We start from the raw sequence: 23,214 nt of genomic DNA on the forward strand, positions 1-23,214 counted from the left end.
AGCAATCATAGAGGCGTTTCACCATCGTCATTCACGTCATTACTGGTGCATACGGAACTCTGATGCCTTCTGAGGTTTTTTTTTGGTTTTTTTTGGTTTTTTGGGTTTTTTTTTGGTGTGGGTGTGTTCCCTTTTACTCTCTTAAGGCCTCCAGGGGTATCTGCAGACAGAGAAAGCTTGTGTGTACATGATACATATGTGGAGATGAAGTAGAGAGAGATGTGTAAATGGCCCTGCTTTTCTGTTGGTGCCTGAGGACTTGCCACCTTTCCTTTTTTGAGGTGAAACTCCAGTCCCAGAGGAAGAAAATTAAGGGACTAGCAATCTATATTCCTTGTCAGGATGATGCTGTGAACTATCAGAAGGGGTTTTACACACCCTCTGTGTGTTTTTGTGTTACCACAGTTAATGCTTGCCTGGAGGAGTAGTGCTGGCTAGTACCTGGTAGAACACTTGGTGAATTATGGGTGGATTACATTCTCTGAAGGGTTTCATGGTTGTCCCTTCTTGCTTAATGGCTAAGAGGATTATATCCTGCACTTTAAGCTTTTTTGAGTTGCTGCAGTACTAAGCCATGGAGGAGAAGACCAGGCTTAGCTGAATGTGACTGCTTGTGAGACCTTGTGAAATCCTTGGGATATTCCTCCTTCTGCTGCTGTGTGAACCAGCCAAGTGCAGAAGTGTATGGTTTGGGTCATAGATGATTTCCTAGAGGCACATGGACCCGATCTGCGTTAAGGTGCTACAGGGCAGAAGCTGGTGTTGGGTCTAAATTGGTTGTCTCAGGGCATCAGTGAAACATTCTTCTTTCCTGCTTTTAGGTAAGAATAGGTGTTGGAATTTCAACTGTCTTGGAACTGTTGTACTGATTGTATCTAGTTCTAAAAATCAAGCTGAAAATGAGGACTGGTGTTTCTGAAGTCATCAGCATAATTCCAAATTAAGTCCTAAATTATTTCCATGGGATTATTTTTAATAACGCTAAATTCTTCTCCTCTGCCTATAGGTTGTGCATCATGAGGAAGCTTCCTTCTGTTCTGGCTAGGACACTCACTTCTGGGATCAGTGGCTCCCCAGGGCTTCCTGACATGTCTGAAGGTAAAGTAAATGGCTGTAATCCAGAAGATTTAATGATGTTACTAGGGAGTTTATTCTTCAGGTGGTGTCCCTTCATGTATTTATATGGTTTGGGTAATGAACATGCCCTTGTCTGTTAGCTCATGGTGTGTTTAGGAAGCAGCAGAAAATCACAGTTGTTTGGAAGTGAATGGCACAAATATGCATAATCATTGAAATTCACATTTAGAGGCTCCTGTGGTTCTTCAGCCTTGGAGGAGCTTGGTTCTTTTCTGGCAGGATAACTGCTGCTCTTGATAGAAAGTCAGTGTAATACAGGCAGGTGCAATGAGACTGGAGAGAATGGCCAAGAAATGGGGAACTGAGTGGAATTAAAGTCTTACAGAACTTTTAATGTTTCAATCCTGTTAATTTTGTAAACTTGCAGAAATCTTTTAATCGGATCAGCAGCATTGCCTCGTGAAATTGCTCCTGTCAATAGAACTTTGTGTTGAAAGATTGTTTCAGTGCTCTAATAGTAATAAACCATAATGCTCCTGTTTCAGAAGCTTTAAAAAATGTTTTCTTGCATTCTAATCCCTTGTACTGAGAAAAGGGCAGGAGGAAGAAGGCTGGAACCAGGTACAAATAATTCCTTCATGGAGTACTGCTTATTTCTGAGATCTTATTTTTTACTTTGTTCTCTAAACAGAAGTCACCAGTAGTTACTGGTCATCCAGTAAAAGAGAAAATGAGAGTTACTTGTTGTTAGAGAACTTATTTTCATTTTCAAATGGTAAGTTAGGAGGTCAAAGGAGAGAAGCAAGGATACAGAATGTCTCATACTTGCAACTTGCCCTACTTGTTTATTTGGATGTTTGATAATGATACAACCTAGAAGACCAATAAAAATAGTGAAACAGTGAGGTCATTCTGGTACTCCAAGGGGTACTAATATTTTGTGGACTACAATAACTGTAAGCATTTGAGATTCTGTTTCAAAATGGTTAAAATTCAGAGTTTTGCTGATATGTAAACTATGTTCCTTCAATTTGGTATCCATGCTTTCACAAAACACCAAATACTTTTTCTTACTAGCTTTTCACATGCTTCCTTTTCACAACTTTGGGTTCCAGTTGTGAATGCCTTCACTTCTTCCATGGTTCTCCGAAAGGCTACACAAAACAGGACTTCGGAATTTTCCTCTGAAAAGCTCTCATCCCATTTCTTGAAAAGTGCTTCAGATACTCTAAAGTTAACAGTGTTTGTCAACAGTACATGGTAGCTCTAAGTTTGGAAAACTGCTTGGGATTACACTGCAAGCAGATACCACACAGAGTTAGTTGGTAGACAAGGAACTGGAAAGCTGGCTTGAAAGGAAAGGACAATCTGAGTTGAAACCAAGAAGACACTGACTGTAATTCAGGCAAGGATAGATTGCCTGCAGTTACTAAAATTAAGGAACGTGTGCCTAAATGGAACTGAAGAAGGTAGAATAGTCAAGTGACTCCTATTAGATGTAAAATGCATTGTTTCTTTTCATTGTAATCTAACCTGTGTTTTGTACTCCACAGGACAGTCACCCATTCATGTGAATAATGGTGTGTTGTGGTAATTTGTACATACTAAAATATTTGCTATAACACTAAACTTACTCAGCTACCGTTTTTCCTTACTTTTTGATGAAAAATGAAGTGCCATTATTATCCTCTGTTAACTTGCTTAAAGCCCCTTTCCCTTTGGTGAATGGCCCTGGTATTAATTGTGGCAGTGTTGTTGCACTAAATCTCTGTCAGCATACTCTGTCTGCAGTGCTGGATAATACGTTCCTCAGAGGCTTGTGGATACAAAATCTCTCATGGCAGCAGCTCCTGCAGTACTTGGCTTCATTTTAGGCATTTGAATCTGCATCTTTCACCTAAGTCCAGACCAAGCTCTGTACCAAAGCTGGTGGTCTCTCTGAACCTGGATGCAGCTGGGGAGGCACCAGCATAAGGGGCATGGATCTGACTGGTAGAGATAAATGCAGTGATCTTGTTCAGCTGCCCTCCTCGTGTCTTTTTCCACAGTGCAGATAAACTCAGAGCCTGCTGCTCTGGCATTGATGATCCATTGATCACAGTTTAGGAGATACTGTGAAATATGCAACATGATAATGATGGAGAAGTCCCATTTGCTATAACTGTTTTGCATATTTAGGATATTTTTCAAATAAGAGAAATAGCTTATAGATTTTCGTGCTTAATTTTCTTACTTAAATTTCTGTTGTTACTTAATTAAATTTCTAATATCTAGAAGAGCAATATAGTCTTTGCAGGGAGAAAAAAAAAAGAGAAAAATTATATACTTATGAGCTGTAAAATGGACTAGATTTTGCTTGACAACATTTTAGAAACACTTCACACTTCGTCCCTTTCATTATTAAGATAAAAATTCTATGTGTTCTCAGCCTGAAAAATACTTATTTTTATACCTAAAATAGAAAGCAGATGTGTTAAATGGGATTAACAGCTTATATACATTTTTGCAGGTTTGGACCCGAGATTTTTTTTCAGAGCTTTTTACCTCTAGAGTTGAAAAGGAAGATGAACTTAGTGCAAACAAAGAGAAAGTGCTGTTTATTCCCCCTCCATCCCAGCACAGTCTGCACGCTGTTGAAAAATTGAGGTTTTGCGTTCTAGAAGCTATAACAGTGTTTCTGCTGACACTGTATTGATCAAATGCATGCTATGGTAGCTTCACAGCTGGAGTATGAGTAACAAGAAAGTAATCCCTATTCTGTAAGCAAGCCTGCTGCTTAAGGAAAAAGGAATCAGACCTTCCCTGTTTCCAAAATAAATCAACTCTCAAGATTTTCAATCAGGTTCTTTCACTGAATTTTTTTTTTGTTCTTAGAATTAGTTGTAGAAGTCTTCTAATTTCAAAACATGTGTTTAGCCTAATTTTGTAAAGAAACGAGGCCTAAGTAATCTATTTTATTTTGTCTCTGCCTGCCTATTTTCTTGTCCTCCTCTTCTTCCAGAACCTTTTGTTGTTTGATGTCAGCCAAAATAGATGAGCCACCAGTCTCCAAGAGAAACATATTTCCAGAAACTTTTTGAAAATTGGCTTCCAAATCAGAGGTTTGTTAGGGTGCCAGAGCTAGAGCTGGGGTCAGCCACAGAGCCTGCTGTTTGCTGTCTGTTGGTGAGTCACTGGGATCCATGTGCTGGCTGCCAGTCAATCCCTTGCCTGCCTCTGGCTCAGGCTGGTGCTTTTCTAGCAGGCAGGCAGAATAGAAATAGGCTGGGAGTGTGGGGACAGGGGCTGAGGGTGCTGCAGAAGAAGGAACAGGGAAGGGGAGGTTTGGGGTATAGCAGTGGTGGTGGTGTGGGGGACTTGGGCAGATGCTGATGTGACTGAGGAGGAGGGGAGCAGAGCTGAGTAGATCTGGCCTAGAGAGTGGAATGTGATTTAAATCCTAGGAATCAGCTAGACTCGCTCCAGGGTTTATAGGACAGCTTGCTGATCACTGTGAGTACTCTGACCAGGCATTTAGCTTGAAAAACGACAAGCCTGATAAAGGATCAGCTTGTGACTCACCAGCAGCCTCTTTCAATTTCACCATGAAATTCTGGCTAATTTTTGGTTGCTCTTCCTTGATATATCCCTATTTTGTCCTAATATTTGAACTTCTTTGTATAAAAAAAATTTTTGTAAATAAGCAAGGATACAACACAATACAATTCTATACAATTCTCAACTTCTATTCTGAGCTTGGGAATTGTTGCTACTTGTTTTCAGGTGTTTCCAAATAGCCAACATTCACATGCCTAACAGCCATGGGGTAATTTGGTAGATTTGGTGGGACCTTAGCACACTTAATAATCTCATCTGAGAAAGAGTAGAAAAGATGCTTATGCAGATTATTCTTGAAATTTAGGAGAAACCTGTGCAGAACTAGTATTAAGTCTGAGGGTACAAACAGGGCCAGAATAAATTTTATAGACCTGTCTTCAGTGTCTTAACACTGTGTTCTTTCAGACTGCTAAAAATTTGGGCTATGAAACGCTGCTCGCAAGAACCAGCCTGCTGATACTGCCTGCCTTTGTGGGTGGGATTATTTAATTGGTATTCTCCTCATTCCCTGTTTCCCAGCTGCACTGTTCCCTTTTAAGTTCTTTTATGACTTTCTGATTTGTGTTATCTCCACAGTTTGTGTTTAGGCTGTAATATTTTCACATCAAAATTCCCCAATGTAATCTTGATCCATGCCGTCTTTCAGCTGTTAATTAGCACTGGAGGTGACTGATTGCACTAACAAATACTCTTTGTTGACCATATGCAATAAGCTGTGGCATTATGTTACTCAACCCATTCCTGTGATATGCCTACTAACAGCAGCAGTGAATTTGGCCAAACTTTTGTTTCTGGGCTGCTATTTGCATGAATTTGCTTAATTTTCCTGTTCTGGGATGAGAATTGTGCCTTTAACACAACCTCATGTTTATCACTTGCAGAACTAAGCTTGATTTGCTTTGATTTTTTTTTTTCCAGTGCGGAGGAAATTGAGGGATATAGTGGGAGCATCTACCAACTGGAGGTACAGTGTGCATTACATATATTTGACTTCATTTGTGAAACCAAGGTGGAGCTCAGGGTTGTGGTAGTGGAAGTTACCGATAGTTAGCTTGCTGGCCAGGGAAGAAAAAGATCCCACTAAAAGGTAATTGGAACAAGGCTTCTGAATTGGTACTTTGTGGATCACAAACTTCTAAGATTTTTCTGGCAGAAACAAAATACCTCATCTTGGTGCTTACAAGATTGTCCCACTAGCTTTAAATCCAACGGGAGTTACGAGCTGTAGAGTCTGGCTGACAATGCTGTGTTGCTGTTACCTCTTGAGTTATCTCTAGGTGGATTGCCCATGTGGTGGATTTATCCTGCGCTGGATTCAGAGGCAGCTGAGCTTGCTCACTGTGTAGCAGGCTGCATTCCAAATGGCACCCATGTCACTTTGGAAAATTGTCAGCTTGGGATCAGAATCTCTTTAATCAGGAGCATTTTGAGCATTTCCTTTTTCTGCTCTAACTTAATTTTTGATTAATTGACATATACTTTAAATAATTGCTGGTTTGGCTTTATTCAAGTTACTTTCCTCCCCCTCCATTGCATTGAATAAGCCAGAGTTGACTGTAACACTCTACTGTTACAGTCTGGAAAAGTTGGTATAGCAGTCTGGAGGAATTATGTATTGCAGTTTGGTTGGTCCCATGTTTACTGTTAATTTTGGCTGTGTTTGCTGAGCTCTTCTTTCCCACTTTGTGCAGTGATAGGGAAATGAAGAGAGGCTTGCCTGGGTGGAGTGTCTGATGTGTCCAGGTCTTCTGACTCAGTTTATCTGAACACAGCTGTAGGCATGCTAACAAGAATGCCTGAATCTGGGAAGCTGATTTTTGCTTAGTAAGAGTAGTATCTAAGCATGAGGGGGCTTGAACTTTTCATCCAGTCAGCTAGAAAGGGCTCTAGAAATTGTTTATGAAAAAGCCTTTCCCACACCCCAGAACGGCTGAGGAGGAACGATGTCATATGGAAATACCATTTGAAAATTGAGATTTTAGAGTGCTCTGGTTAAGTCTGTTCTTCCATCTCTTTTTTTTTTTTTTTAATCCCCACTGCTCCTGTCCTGGAGGGAGAGCAGACTGACGCCAGGATCACCACAGCAGTGTTTTTCTCAGATAGGTACTTCTCTTGTGCTGTACAAAATACAGCAGAAATGGTTTGCAGAGTACTGAATCCTTCAGCTACCATGAAGAAGTAATGCCAGGGAGACCACAGATGGGAGTGCTTGAGAATGACCGATTTAGTACAGAGAGATTTGGAGGACATGGATCATGTAGCCTTTGAGAGCCCACTTTAAAAATGGAGTAATAGAGTTGATACATGTGGAGAATGAACAGCTGGGGATTTAAGTGAGTTAGGCCACAGAATGACTGAAGGGGAAATATTTGAAAGAACAGCTTAGGGGTCCTGAAAAGGGAGCTAGGGAAGGACTGATGTACATATATCTGGAATGCTGGGAGAGAGGAGGGATGCATGTTGGAGGAACATCTTCAGCCATTAATTTTGCTAAAAGGAGACTTTGGTTTGTGGTGTCTCTTGTAAAAGCCAGTGGCATTTTGTACTCATTTGTTATTAAAAAGATATATCTTGCTTATGTGTTTATTCTGGTTTTGTACTTCAGTTGTAGTTAAAACTATTAATCTGTTCATTGTTAAATATAGTCTACATGGCATCGTGGCCATTTCAGAAAGATGTAAACATTTCTCAGAATGTTTAGGGCAGGTGTAAGTTAATACTTAGATGACTTATTGTTACTGTTAAACTAGTACTGCAGTGTGTAACAGTATTTGTCTGTTGACAAATGTTACTACATTGAGCCCAATACTTCTGCATATTCAAGAGCACATTCTGAAGTGGAAGTCAAGAAGAATTCTGCTGCTGACCTCAGAGGACCCAGGATGGAACTGGTGAAAACAGAATATAGTTGAATATAGTTATTGTTAGGTTTCTTTATAGACAAATTTCTGATTTACTTTCTGATTAATTTCTTTTTAAGCCTTTCACTGAAAGACCTTGGAAAAAACATTTTTAAAAAGCATGAAGATGCATCATCTTGGACATTGCATCTTTCTTTAGTCATCTAGTATATTCCATTTCTATGCAGTGGCATAACTTCAAATGTTAACCCTCTGGAGGAGGTTGTTATCTTTCTGTTTCCTCTGAACTCCGTAGTAGTCACATTACCCAGATGAGGTAAACCACATCTCATGTTTCAAACAAACAAATGAAACTAACAGAAGTTTTCTGCTTGACTTTCACTGTTTTTGATCATGGATTATTCATATTTCCCTGAAACTTGTTAAACAGAAAAGAGGGAATATAAATATGTTGAAGCTTGATTTTCGTAAGTAATACTCAAGCCAAGTAAGCTTTCATTTTAAATGGCTAATACCCAGAATTCACACAAAGTCAAAATTTAAGACAAAATTTCTTTTTGGTGAAAAGGTTTTCTGTTGTTTTCTTTCGTTCTTTTTTTTTTTTTTAAATTGGTTTTGTTAAACACAGTGTCACTGAGATCTCAGCAATGCAGCATGCACAACTGAAGGAATGGCACACATCCAGAAATTTAACATTAAGTTTGGTTGCTTAGTGTTTCATGCATTCTCATGCTCTATGAAATGGATCCATAGTTTTGCATACTCTATGGCTTTATACCAGAGCTGTTGCATGTTTAACCCCTAGGTTTTTGATAGATGGGTATTGATTCTAGAGATGTTAGGAAATACTTGCATTATTCAGTCAGGTTGCACTTCTAAGGGGAGGGAACTTGGGTGGAACACATAAGGGAAAATATTGGGCAAGACTGTTACATCTTACAGATACCTGTGCAAGGAATCCATTTGGTAGATTGGAAAGAAGTGACAATAAGTTGGCCCCTTCTCCATTGTGAGAGTTGCAATCCCTCTGACTTGGTGGTGCCAGAAAAGCAACTCTGAAGGAATACTTCTCCCTTTTCTGTGTTGTTTCTTTCTGTAACTTTCCTGTATAATTTTAAGATGTCTGGGTGGGAAGAGAGAAAGAGAAGTAGGTTAGTTTTCTTTGTCTTTTAGCTTGCTGTTAGAACTGATGCTGCAGAGGGGGAGCTCACCTGTGGATGGTGGCAAGTCTTAGCAGATTAGTTCTCTTGTTGTTAGTGTTAGCCAACACTGTACATCTACTTTACTTCTTGGGAGAGATTGTAAATTGATGGTCAGTCCTTTAAAATTGGCAGTGTGAGATGATTTGTGATACTGTAGCTATGGAAGACATGAATATGCACCAAACCTCATCGTTTTAGTTACGTCTGATCTGTTTTTTTCAAGGGGAACCATTTTGGTAGCATTCAGAATTAGATGCATTTTGTTAATCTCATTAGTGTGAAGTGTGTGCTTACCACTTGTGTACTAACTATTTCAAAGATTTCTGCAGTAGTCTTGCTTAGCACCTCTCATTTTGTGCGTTTCACTTTTTATTCAAGGCACGCTCACTGTGTCTTGCTATTTCTGCTACATTTTGGTTGTAACTTTGACAATCACCAATGTGGCATCTTTCAGCTAGGGCTGTGGTTCTGTTGTTGTACTTCAGAATAATGGTTTTTTTCTTACCAGGGATCATGTGCAAGCAATGCAAGAAAGAAAAGCTCTTCATACTTTACTGGCAAAACGGCAGGAAGATCTCCCTCCTAGGAGAATGAAGGATAGCTACTTGGAAGTTATTCTACCTCTAGGAAGTCAGCCTGAAATAAGAGAAAAGTACCTGAATGTACAGAACAGTGTAAGGTAACAAAGCAACCATGTTACACGTACAGGAAACTGTTAACTTCTGTTTGCCATGTGAGTAGATATTTAATTGTCAAACCCCTATATTGCAGGTTTGGAAGGATACTTGAAGATCTTGACAGTTTAGGAGGTATGTACCTATGCCCTTGTAAAGGCTGCACAAAGTGAATTTGACTACTGCTGAGCACTGTTTGGTGTGGCACAGTATGACCTTGGAGGGAAAGCCGTAATTGTGCTATTGCAGAAGGGAAGGAAAAAAAGAAGACACTGGTACTGAAAGAGAAGGAAGGATGATAAAGAACAGGTGGAAGCAAAATTGTTCAGCTTCCTACCTCTGTCAGATTTTTAAAGGACCAGCTACAAAAGTAATTTACTGAAAAGTGATTCTACATTATGAATTTCCATTGAATGTGAACTTAGAGAAAATTTGTTGAGTGCATCTTGAAAATGAAAACTTTCGATTTTTTTTTAATCTTGAAAAAAAACCTCAACAAAAACTGACACAAGCCCCAACAGATAATAAGATGCAAATATTTTAATCATCCCTTTGGGGACAAGAGAGTATAATCTGAAAATAATGTAATGTATCCACTGAGAACAAATTAAAAACAATTGGTGTATATTCTTGGGTTCTGCAAATTGTTGTTAAGGGTAAAACCAACTCAGTTGTTTCATGAGTTAACTTTCTTAATTTTTTTCTCCTTTTATTTGTTTGTGATCTTGAAAAGTTCAAGATCTTTGACTTCTGTATTACAAGTGTGAGGTTGTTAATAGAGCTGGGGGATGCTTTTATTTTAAAACATCACCAGGTGATTTCCTCCTTCATCCAAGTTCTGTAGCTGGTTGGGAGCTTTTTGATGGAGGTTTTTGACAAGGAATTAAGTGCTTATTAAGGGAAAGTTGTGAATAAAACAGTTTTTTTCTGTTCCTTCTGAAAGTCCAGATGGACAAAGTTGAGGAAGGCAGAGAAGGAAATGAATGCATGTCTATTGAGGATAGACAAAATAGCTGCATGACTGATATTTCTTCCTGGGAGGCGGAAGATACTGGCTTCAGTATCTGTCCTGAATTAGAAAAGGAGACATCAAACTATTGGCTACCCTCCATTGTTAAGATGACATGAGCCTGTTTTTCATTCTGTACCTTGTTTATTTTGCCCAGAAATCTGTGAAGATCTTACTTTTTTCCTGTGAAAGCACAGAATCTCTTTGCCTTGTTTGCAGTCATACTGGGCTCCAGTCAGTTCCACTGGGAATGTATTGTTTTGGGTTAATCAAGATTCTGTCCCAATTAGACAATATTGGGCGTAGTCATAATGATGTAAGTTGATAAGCTTAACAGGTTTTAGAATTGTGACTTCAGTAAACATAGGGAAAAAGCATCTTAGATTACTTGGAAGGATAGAGATCTTCCAGAACACAGAATATTCTGGTTTGGAAGGGACCCACAAAGATCATCAAGTCCAACTCTGAAGTGAATGGCCCATACGGGGATTCTTTCTCTCTTATCTCACTAAGTAGAAGACAGATACTTTTGAAAATGAAAATCTGTGTTGAGTGAAAATTACATGGGCACTAGGAAAAAATATATCTTTGCAGCCTTGAATTACACCAAGGAGTCTGTTTACTTGGATGTGCTCTTATGAGCAAACCTAATTAGTTTAAGTATGGTTTAGCTAGTAGTAATTGCAATGTGATAAATACCTCTGACTATGTTTTCATGCCTATAAGGCACAGTTTATTTAATCTCCACCTCTTGAAAGGAATCAGTATTTAAAAAGTCCTCAGATAGCATATATCTTTGGACAGCCTTCATGAAATCAAAATAGAACGTAGGCAGAGTCTGAGACAGGGAGCTGCAGAGGTAGAGCGAAGAGATTGTGGGATTGAAAGTCAAGTGATGAGCTGGTTTCAAATGCTTAGTTAAATTTATCTTTGTAGTAAGTAAATATGCATAAAACTGAGACATCTGCTGCTGTTTTCTTTATAACAATCCCATGTGTTACATGCATGAAAATGTGGAAGGTGTGCTCTCCTGTAGTAGGATACTTTAGTTTGTGTTTTCCAGGTACCTCTTACGCTTTGCAAAGATGACTTTGATCTGTTCCACTTATGTTTTTATTAAAGAGCTGACTCCATTTTTGGTCTCTTCACAGTTCTTATTTGCTACACTCACACCAAGCAGGAAATGCAGCCAAGGTCTCCTTTATCCATAGTCACAGCTCTGGTGGATAAAATCAGTAAGTGGCAATTTAGTAAATAAAAATAGTTGAATCTGCTTGTCTTACTCTTTCACCAGCTACTGCCTTCCCATGGTTGTTATTGAGGATACCTTCTTCACTCCTGTTTTGTTCACTTCATCTTATTTTAGCTTTGAAGTTTTGTGGCTTTTGTTGACAGGAGATGGGAAGGGGGTTTTGTAGATGCTTTTCAGCATTCATATGTCACTTCCCTTCAAAATACGACTTCCATGGTTCCTGCACTTTTGTGCTTAGTTTTATTTTGGCATGCAGGTTCCTAGCTTCATTATTGCACTGTGTTTATCCTGGTGGATCTTGCCTGTGTTGCCTGTTCTGCTGAGCACTTCCTTGAGTCTGCTGTCCACCTGTGTGCCTGCTTCCTACTCCCGTTCTGGCTTCAGAAGTCTGCAGGGGCAGAAACTGCAGACAAGCAGTGTGGTCCCTTGCAACAACTGTCTTTTCTGGGTTGTCTTTGTGTGTGTTGCCACTTTCAGATCACATAAAGGTCCTAGAGAATCTGGCCATTCTAGGACAGTTGTGAGTGATCTGTCTCCAGTAACCCCTAATGTTTGTCTTGTAGATTTGTGCCAGAAGATTATACATCCGGATTGTGACATCAAATTCACAGGCAATGTTTCTTGGGTTGGGAAGACCTCTATGGAAGTGAAGATGCACATGCTGCAGGTTGGTTCTTGTGACCTCTCTCCATCTTACGACAGGCATGACGTGCTTCAGGGGGAATTTACAAGAGCATATAGTGACAGGACAAGGGGGGAATGGCTTCAGACTGAGAGAATGGGTTTAGATGAGATTGTGGGAAGAAATTATTTGCTGTGAGGACGGTGAGGTACGGGAGCAGGTTGCCCAGAGAAGCAGAGATGCCCCATCCCTGGAAGTGTTCAAGGCTGGGTTGGAAGAGGCTTTGAACCACCTGATCTTGGAAGGTGTCCCTGCCCATGGCAGGGGTGTTTGAACTGGATGTCTTTAAGCTTCCTTCTAACACAAATCATGCTGTGATTCTATGATTCTGTGATAATTCAGGTAAATGGGTAAATTTTTTTTATTCAGTTGCTCTCCTGAAGTAAAGTCTCTGATGTAGAAGATAATGTTACACCTTTTTTGTCTGAACTCCTTACAGTGCTGGCCTTAGTGGCAATTTGGTATTAAAAAAAATGCTATGGCATTTCTCACAGTAAAGGTTAAGCAGGTCCTTTTACAGTGCCTATGTTGATTTCCTCCCCTCGCAGCTCAAAGTTTTTAACAACCTGGAAAATGTTTACATTGTAGAATTTCTGAAAGGAAAGTTTTAACTATTTCCTTTTCTTTGACCTATTGCAAGAGGTGTTGGAAGGAATGACAGAATGTGAAAGTCAGCAGAATTAACAGTGTGATTGAATAGTTCATGTCAACTAAACAGTTTGCTAAGCACATTTACAATTTTAGAGTTCAGTAATATATTTTTCCTGTCTCTTTTAGCTACATGATGGTGATTACAGCCCTGTGTTAGATGCAACCTTTGTCATGGTGGCCCGGGACCCAGAGAATACACGGTAATTTGTAGGACAGGGAAAGTTTCCTAACTTCTGCTGTACTGAAAGTGGCAAACATGGCAGCTTGCTCTGTATGGGTAGGAGTCATATAATGTAGGTCATCAATAAACCACATAGTTGATGCTTTCTGCTGGCAAGTGTTAACTTTCCTGTGACAAGCTTCAGACTTGATTTTAGCAGTCATGATACCAGGAATTGCTGGTAGTCTTGGGATCTGACCCTTTTTTTTAACAGATTTTTCTCTGTGTTTGAGTGACTGGTCCGAATGAACAAAGAAGTGAATGAGAAGAAGTGAACGAGTCTGCCAGAAACCCACCTGCATTCTAGTAGTTAATGATTGAGTTTCAGTGGTTAAGTAGACTTTGAGTGAACAATACCATTAATTCCCTAATAGACAATAGGTGTCATCAGTATAACTCAGGTTAAAACTTGCTTGTGTAACTAAGATGGAACTGGTAAGTATTACGCAGAACTTAAAAAACCCCCAGACACTTATTTTGTTACTTTTCTGGTTTTACTTTCTCTATAATTCCTTGGTCATTAGAATAAAAGGCTGCTCAGTTGCAGTTTAGATTTATGACTCCAGCATCAGAAAAATTGGCTGTAATTCTTATCTCTTTCCTGTATAGTCTGCCAAAGTAATAAACAATTCTCTGTTTCTAATTGGTTTAAATAATTGCTTGTACTTACCAAAGAAGGTTGTGTTTAATGAAGGGGTTTTACATGATAGAATTATGCAGTCCTGATAAATTAGAAGTAGTTTCTAGGTTGGTTTTCTTCAGATTTTTTTCTAGAACCAGTGAACATACTGTATATTAAGAAATCCAATTATATTATGGTTCCCATTTTAAAGACTAATTTTTTGAAATAATTACATCAAATTTGATTAATTCTTCACTAGCTGATTGACTGAGGACAAGCCTACGTGGACTTGTGCAGATAGGTGCCAACTCCAGTGGCTGTTGTACAAACTAGGTGGCCACTGACCGGCTGTGTTTTGGAAGCATTCTGTCCATATAAGAAGGGTATTTATGTGGGGTCAAAACTCTTCAGAGAGGTACGGGATATGTTCGGTTGGCTGTAGCCCCACAGAAACATGGTTGTGTGGCTTTGGGATCACAGCAAACTTGCATCTCAGCAGCTTGGAGCTTGGTCAGGAGATCTGATGTAGATGTGTGCTGAGCTGAGGAGAGGGGACATGAGCTCTGTGATGGAGAAGGAGCTGGTGGGTCTCCAAAACCCAGAGGTTTAGCAAACCAGGAAAGAGCAGCTTGTTCTAAGAGAAAAGATCCTCTCTGCCTGTTGTTGGCAATGTGTGTATATGTACATATATGTATGTTGTTCTCAGCATTTGTATAAATATCGAAAGTAGAAAAATAATAATTAGAAATTAAGGGGAAAAATTACTCTTGAAAATAAGCATTTGTCTTTACTTGTGAAGATAATGTTATATAATTAGGTTAAAGTAAACTTACTCGTGCAGTAAAACAAACAGAAATTTGTGCTCAAGGCACGTCATAATCTTCTTTGATAAGTGGTGCACGTGGTAAACAGCTTTTGGCTGTAGATAAGGCTGTCAAGGGAACACGTAGATTATAAAAACACTTGCTAGCTACGGCACCGTGCTCCTTCTATTCCAGGAGGAGTGGTACCAATCAAGTTTTGGTTTAGACTATCGTAAATCATCATGTTTTCATTTGCTGAGTTTCAGAACAGCTTTCTTCTTGAACAGTCTTCATTATAATTTATGGGTACAATTTTAGCTTCTTAAGAACCATGGATGTGTCACTTTCTCTTTCCTGATTGCACTAGGTAGTGGTTGGATCACTTAGCTGCCTGTTCAGAATTAAAGCTAATGTGATACTCTGTTGGCAGCCATGTTTATTTCTATCATATAACCTGAAGTATGTCATTCATCTTGTTCTGTGTATGTGAGTAAAAATGGAAGACTGTTATAATGTATTTACAGGAGAAATTCTTGTGAAGTTGGTAACTTAAAAAAAACTTCCTGTCCGTAGGCCAGCGTTTGTTAATCCACTCATTCCTGAGAGCCCTGAGGAGGAAGAAATCTTCAAGCAAGGGGAATGTATGTTGTATTTCCTGGTAGTATGCACATCTGCCTCAGTTGCAACTTAATAGCTGGGAGGAAGTAAAGTTCTTGTACCATTGGCAAAACCTGAAGCTGATTGTTCTGTAGGGTTTCTTGTTAGATATGTTCTGTATTTGAGGGGAGTACTCAAGTTTTCTGTAGGAACAGTGTGTGGGTGTCATAAAATACATATAGAAGTTTTTCATCACATTCCCGAGGTACTACTGAATTTCTGCTTTATTTTTATTTCAATGCAGTCAATTCTAAAAGCCAAATTTCTGTTTGGATCTATAGGACCATGAAGTTACAGGATTTAAGTTGCAGGGGGAAAAGGAAAAATGGAAAGACAGCTGATTTGAGGTTAAAATCTTGAGAGCCATTATTTGTATTTTCTTTGAACTCTAATACTATGGGTTTTTTTTAATATTCAGTGAACAAGATGAGGAGGATTGATTTCAGCACTGCTTCCTTACTGAAAATGGCTCCCACTGCAGAAGAAAGAAACATTGTCCATGATATATTCCTTAATACATTGGACACAAGGCAAGAAGGGGAGGGGTGAAGGAGAACTGTCATGTTATCAAAGAGAAAAGTGCCTTTTGAGTGGGTGCTCATAAGAGGGTAGTCTGGAATAAATGCACACTTAAATTCTGTGGCAGTTTATTTGAAATGCAGGTACAAACTTTATTGTGACATATGCAGTTCTTAGAAGATTCTTCTGTTGTTCTAAACAAGCTGTTAGGAATAATTTTGAGGAAAAAGGTTAATGATGTTTGACCAAATAAGAGAATGGAATGGTCATGACTTGCACAATCAGTTTTCTGCCATGATACCTAATCAAAAAACCTGTGAGGGCAGGAACTGGCCACCTTTTGACCAAATAACCTTGCAGTGTGTTTTAAATACAACACCTGACAACATTATTTGAGGGAGTTGTTAGCATATTTTTCTTATACTTGTGATTGGTGTGAAGTCATCTGATGCCAACAGTGATAGAACAACGTCTAATTACATTAGTGCAATGTTGTATTTGTGATAATTTATAATTTTAACTTATTAGCCTATACAGTTGTTAATTTAAGTCTGTTTACCAGAGGCAGACATGCTTTCCCTTAAAATTAGCAGTTGTACTTTGTATGCATTCCATCTGGGTTTGAAAACTTCAAAAACTGTCTGCATGTTTGATGTTGAATTATTCTATTAGCTCACTGTGTGCTTTTATTTCCTATTATGACAAAAAACAGAGCAAAGCTTTTCTGACAAAGTGAGCACTTTGTGATTGTGATTCATCTTTTCTTTCATGTACCTTTCTCAAGCCTCTTCATTCACATAAACTTGAACATTAGCAGAAGTTTTTGAAATATCAGGAGCATAGGTTTATTGCAGTAACAAATCAAAGGACAGCTTTAGATAAGGCTTCAAGGTCAGCTGGAACAGTGTTTAGTGATACCATTTCTGTTTTGGGTTTTATTATGGTCTTCTATGATTTTGTGGGTTTTTTTTTTAGTGTGTGTCTGCATTTGCTATTTATGCTTTTTTGGCTTGCTGAATTCTGCTAATTCTGTGGACTGTAAAGTTTATTGTCTCTTCCAAAGGACAGTGAGTTTCAAGAGTCGTAAATTACCACCCAATTCAGTGTGGATGGAAGATGCAAAGCTAAAAGCCCTGCAGATTTGCCATCCTGAGGTATTTTGAGAAATATTAATGAATTACAGAAAGTTACTTGAGAAGTAACTTTGAGAGGGAATTTTTACAAGGATAGTGACAGGACAAGGGGTAATGGCTTTAAACTGAAAGGGAAGAGGTTTAGAATAGGTATTAGGAAGAAGTTTTTTACTGTGATTGTGGTAAGGCTCTGGAACAGGTTGCCCAGAGAATTTGTGGGTGCCCCATCCCTGGAAACGTTCAGACTGAGTGGGGCTCTTAGCAACCTGGTCTAGTGCAAGGTGTCCCTGCTCATGGCAGGGAGGTTGGAATGAGGTATCTTTAAGATCCCTTCCAACCCAATCCATTCTGTGACTCTATGAATTTTCATGTAAGATGAGTCAAACCATTATTTTACTTGGCTTCTGCAGTCCTTGCAATGTATTTAGAGCCTAGTTTCTTTCACCAGTTTTTTGTTTGTATGGATTACCACTGCAGAATGGATGATTTTTAATGACCTTGTTTTTTTACCAGACTGTCCATTCTGTGTAAAGAAATTCCTTTGCAAAGTGTTTGCAAAACATTTGGCCTTTGGTTGCTGATACAGTTTTGAGTTGTTACCTTTGCTGTCAGATTAGTCGGATAATGGAGCTCCTATTAAGTAAAGTTGCCTTGGGCATTTTCAATTTTACATACGTATTTCAGTAGTGCTTTTTATATATTCAGGTGTTGGGACTTCTGTTAAATACTGTGGAGTGCAGACTTCAACATAAGGCTTTGAAAAGAATTTGGTATTTGTTTCTATGTACAGGAACGGAACATCTTCAATAGGATCTTTGGGGGTTTTCTCATGAGAAAGGCATTTGAACTGGGATGGGCAACTGCTTGCAGCTATGGGTGAGTTGTAGATCTGCAATGTTTATATAATCCAGAGCATTGTGCACATACACAGAGCTTGGGAACCCAAGCTAACCAACCTAATGACAATCTGAGCTGAAAAAACTTAGGTGTCTGGTAGAATCATGCACTGTTAGTGCACAGTGCTGCTCTACTTGGAACATCTGTCATGTTTACAAAGAGATTGGCACCTTGCTCCTTGAAGTTTGAGTTTTAAGCGTTACTTGTCAAGATAGAAAATACATTGATTTTTCTGTTGTCTTTTCTCTTACCAAGCTATTGAGATGGACTTTTTAACCATATAACATATTCACTCTATCAAATAAATATTACATCTTTGCATTCAGTACACAAGAGGAATGGGTTCTGAACTTCTAGTAACTGCTTGAGCTTAGGAAGTGTGACTGAAGTCATCACCCAGCAAAGGTCTATATGTAAGTTAATATGCATAGTAAAGTTCAGTGGTTTGTGTCAGTCCTTGAAAAACTGAGGCCTGAGCAATGATGGCATGAAGATTGTCTAGCAAGTGTAAGTCATAAAATACAATAATGGTGCAATAATGTGTCCTTAGTGTGTACTTCATTGGTGTGAGAGATTTCCTCCAGTGATGACATAACTCCTTAACACTTCCTGTAGCGTCTGTTTAAGGAAGAGATTTATTCTCTAGTAACCCTTCATTAAAATGCTGACAAGTAGATATTTTAAATGCCTTCAAACATGCTTTTTATTCTTAAACATAAATTTCTTGTTTGCTTCCTCAGGGGTTCCAGACCCTTTATCGTATCTGTTGATGATATCATGTTTCAGAAGCCAGTTGAAGTTGGATCCTTATTACTGCTTTCTGGACAGGTAGGAATTGATTTCCTTTTGAAAAGGAGCAAACCTTGCCTTTGCTGTCACCAGTGTTAGTCACTGATAATGAACTGTGTTATGAGAGTGCGTGACTTTCCTTGTTAAACGCTATAATGAAGTCTGTTACAGTTTTCAGCACTGGTGGTAAATTACAAGCTGTAACTCTCGTTTTAACTGTGTAGGTCTGTTATACAGAAAACAACTACATCCAGGTTCGAGTACACAGTGAAGTTTACAATGCAAATACCAGGGAGCACCATACTACCAATATTTTCCATTTTACATTTATATCAGAAAATGAGGTCCCACAAGTTGTACCTAAGACATATGGAGGCAAGTATCCCATTAGTATGTTGTCATCATAATTCTGTAAAAAAGATGGATTTCTTTCTCTTGGAACACTGGTCATTTTAATAGACGAACTGTTGGCATTTGAGTAATTTAACAGGATTTCATGGCAAACCACGTACATTTTATGCTTTGATGACAGTGTGGATTGCTTCTTATTTTTGCCAATCTGTGTAGTTGTAGTTGCCCACTATTGATACTAAGTTCCTAATGTGGTTCTCTCTTTTGTCCGCTTTATTTCAGAGTCCATGTTGTATTTAGATGGGAAGCGACACTTTACTGCAGTCATGAAAGAAATCTGACAGGCACTGGGTGCTGCCTCAGCAGTGTAGCAGCATGCTGTCTTGGCAAAAGCTGTCACCAGAGGTGGCTAATGGAGAGGTGCTTGTAATACTCAAAGAAAAGCCCCACAACCACCCCAAACCAAACAACCCCCAAACCAACCAAACCCAAGCTCCGCACCAAACCCTGCTGTTTTAGTATTCTTTATGTATTTGCATGTATTTGGATTTTTTTTATTCTTTACTATTAGAATTTGTTGAAATCTTTTACATGCCAGTGCTAGGAAAAGAGGCTGAAAAAATACAGTCTTAGGCTTTGGGTAGACTCTCTTTGTCCGCTTTGAGAGATCTCATTACAACCTTTGCTGTCTTGTCACCATCTGCTGCCTTTCCCTTAGTAGCTCTCCTTTGTGGTTCCCTGATAAGGGATAGAAGTTCTGTCAGAAAAAGGTGTGCAATAAGTAGATAAACACAAGTGAAACAATTTGACCTACATTCTTGTGTAAATTAGGTTAAGGGTCATAATTCTTTTTTTGCAAGGACACATGCATCTAAGCAGCAGCAGAGGCTCAGAAGTTACTAGTGTGTGCACAGTGGAAAGCAGGTGTTTCCCATCAGTGTGGATTTTACAAGGTTATTGCAGCTTCTGTTTGGATGGTTTCATGTTCCCTTGGGAGGAAACTGATTTTTGCAATGAAAGGAGGCGGCCAGATGGTATTTTCTGGTGTTCTGTTTGTGTCCTTGCCAGCCTCTTCTAAGTTTTTTTGTTTTTTGTTTTAATATATAACTCTGAGTTCCTTAGTGAATTACTTCTCATGGCCTGGGCACTAGAGGTCTGATTGTTGAGACTGGGTGGGACTGGGAAATAGCATTGTAGAACAGAACATTTTGGTTTACTAAGGATTGGGAACAAAAAAGGTAAAATGCTGCCCAAATGGTTATGGTGATGTTTGGTGCTGCAATTAGGGGTCCTGAGAATCTGTGTTGAGCAACTCCCAAGTCAGCTGCTGAATGATGGGAGGATCTTTATCCCACTGAGGGGTGGTACAGCTAGAGGACAGTCTCCTCCTCAGCTGGATTATTTATCTGTACTCTTAGTGGACTGTAGTGCAGTATGAGTACTGCACAGCTCTGAAGGTTGTCAAGTTTACCTGTGAAGGTCAGAGTACTTCCCCACCATAGAGGGGACACCACGGTGGACATAATTATGGCAAATAAATAACAGGAACAGAGTACTTGATACTGAAACACTTCTGATGTAATGGAGAAAGTTTTAATAATCTCCAATTTCTTGAAACCAGGAAGCTGAGTGGATGGGAGGCATCAGCTTTTAGTAGTGAGTATGTCACAAGCACAAACGTGGATCTCTGGTACCTTCATGTCAAGATTGATGTCCTAACTGATCAGGACAGCCAAAGAGGAGTTGGGCTCAGTGGTTAAATGGATGAAATGTCATGTCTTACAATACACAAGAACAGATTCTGGCTTCCATGTGAGGTTTAAAGTCTTTTGAAAAGAGAATGCAGCAAATAGGAATTGTGTGAATCAGGACAGATGCATGAAGCAGGTTGGTAAAATAAAGCAGCATGTTGAGCTTTTATTTGTGAGTAAGAAAGCCTGAGACAGTCACAATTAGGACCAGTTTCCTTTGGTGCTAGGATGGCATGAGGTTCATGACTCCTAACAGCTCTTTGCTATTCCTGTGAGGAATTGTAATTGACCACTGTAATAATCGGCATGTTACACATCAGCCTTTCCTTCCTAAGATTCAGCTGCTGTTAATGGATGAGTTAGATGGCTTTCCAGAGGAGGCACAGGGGTGTGGCCTGATCCAGAACAGATTCATGCATTATTGCCCTGATAGTAAACTCTTGGTTCCTTCCATAGAGTTTCTCTCTTCAGCCACACTCCAGTGCTGACTCAGCTCTATGTTAAAATCTTGATGTTAACATCTATGATGTTAAAATATTTTTCTTTAATTGTTGTGATGCTGTGGAGATAACATTGTATTTCCTGGGGTTTTTCCTTTTTAAAACTGACTCTATTAGACTGACCACACAAATAAAGAACTGAAATTCTATCTGAGCTTCTTCCCCCTCCCTGCAGGGATCAGTGGTGACTGTTAAAAAATAAATAGGAAGGCAGGAAATGAAAGGATCTATTTCAGAACTATGTATTACTCCTGCAGGTTTTTATCACTGACCCAGTGGTCCTACCTGGATCGCTCTTTTTTTAACACTTGTAAGTTAAGGGGATATCAAGTTTGTCCTCTACTGACTTTTCAGCTGCATTTAAAGATGAATTTATCATAATTTCTAAATTCAGCCTTTGGGAAATGGTTGTAGAGGAGAAGAAGAGGTAATAGACTATGGAAGAAGGTGTGACATCAGAACCTCTGGACACAGTGAAGAAAATGAATGCCACAAATGAAGATGCCTAGAAAAATTGATGTGTTCTCAAAGGTCATGATAACTTAATCATATAGCACAATGACAGTAGTTACAGAATGTATGTACAGACATGCAGAATGTGTTTGTGTGTGTATATACACATATGTAAAAGATATATGCTTTTCTGTTTATTGCTATGTATATGTACTCATGCATTTTCTACTCTGAGAAGCTGTCACCCTCTCTGGTGACAGGCTACATGTGTTCAGAGGTATGCATGCTGCTTTGTGCCTTTGTGTGTGTGAGAAAAATGTTCTCAGATCTCACATTTAGAATTAAAATATTTCAAGATAGTAATTTATGTTTGGTTTATGTTGCAACTTACATACAACCTGTCACTGCTGTAGGTGACTAACCATTACCACAGAAGCCTAAAGGAATTGCTAGAAAATATTTTTATTTATAGTAAACTTATCTGTAGAATTAATTTACTGTGGCTCTGTAGCAGGAAGCAAATGTCTGTGCCCATCATGTCTTGGAATACAGCGAGGAGGAGCAGGATTGCCTCCCCTTGCCCTCTCACTTAATAGTGATATAAAAGGAGATTTCTGTGGGACTGGCTGAATTAAGTGCTCAAAGGAGTGCTTTGTTTCAAATGTTTTAATTTTTCAGTGGTTAAAAAAATAGTAAAATTACTTACTTAAACTTCATGTAACAGCTTCTAGTAGCCCTTTTTCAAATACAGACCATTCCTTTGCAGCTATATTCTGGGGTTCAGCACTCTGGGAAGAAGTCTGCAGGAGCTGGTGCAACGTGGGCCACTGAGCAACAGTTCTAGTTCAGAAACCTGCTCTAAGCTCACTGCATGGTCAACGGGTTTTACTGCACGTCCAGTCCAACCTTTGTCTAGTGACACTGGTTTGATTGCTGATTCTCCTCTGACTGCGTTCTTAACTAGGCATGGGAGAGATCATTTCTTCTTGGGTTAGGAACAAGCTGACAGGAAAATAAAAGGGTAAATGTTCAGCTTTCATGAAAGAGAATTTGGGGACTCCTTTTGTGGAAGATGTAGTTGGATGACCAGACCTGCACAGAAAATATACTGGAGCACTTCTCTGCCAGCAGAGGTCCTCAGCCCTGTGGGGCTCCAGTCCATGAGGCTGGAGGCACTGCTGGACATTGGCTGGTCCTTGCTTCCCTTCTGTTACATAGCAGAAATGGGAGATTTCTGGAGAAGGGGAATGGGACTCTGGGGATTGGTGCTTGGGGCACTCAGAAGATTGGTAGAGGTTCTGGTCCTTACAGCATCACTATGTGGTAACTGCTCAGCTCTTTGCTTTTTCTGTTGAGAAGACAGGTGCCATCTGCATTAGAGATAAATCACACCCCAGAGCTTGCTCTGACTGGCATCAGCTCATTTCAGCTCAGCTGAGACCAGATTACTGAGAGAGATCTGCAGAGCAACTTGGTTTCCAGAACTATGTATGACCTCCATAGCACTCTCAAAA

The 23,214-nt window shown here is 39.3% G+C and overlaps 1 protein-coding gene across 7 annotated transcripts; it reads left to right on the forward strand.

The window, feature by feature from the left end:
- ACOT9 (acyl-CoA thioesterase 9) lies at positions 1-22,416 on the forward strand. Of its 7 annotated transcripts, none has more exons than XM_017728422.1 (16): positions 1-74; positions 1,007-1,098; positions 2,631-2,657; positions 5,593-5,638; positions 9,246-9,416; positions 9,509-9,546; positions 11,572-11,655; positions 12,236-12,339; positions 13,132-13,205; positions 15,224-15,291; positions 15,726-15,837; positions 16,890-16,980; positions 17,750-17,835; positions 18,597-18,684; positions 18,870-19,020; positions 19,279-22,416. In XM_017728422.1, exons 2-16 carry the CDS (start codon positions 1,017-1,019, stop codon positions 19,335-19,337), a joined length of 1,281 nt encoding a protein of 426 aa, XP_017583911.1. In that variant the 5' UTR covers positions 1-74; positions 1,007-1,016; the 3' UTR covers positions 19,338-22,416. The 7 variants fall into 7 exon arrangements, with proteins under 7 accessions (XP_017583911.1, XP_008627458.1, XP_017583912.1 ...); XM_017728423.1 differs by having other exon boundaries at positions 24-45; XM_017728424.1 differs by lacking the exon at positions 1-74 and adding an exon at positions 654-821.
- The last annotated feature ends 798 nt before the right edge of the window (positions 22,417-23,214 follow it).

This window comes from Corvus brachyrhynchos, unplaced genomic scaffold (genome assembly GCF_000691975.1).
Source record: "Corvus brachyrhynchos isolate BGI_N302 unplaced genomic scaffold, ASM69197v1 scaffold11, whole genome shotgun sequence".
Classification (NCBI taxonomy): domain Eukaryota; kingdom Metazoa; phylum Chordata; class Aves; order Passeriformes; family Corvidae; genus Corvus; species Corvus brachyrhynchos.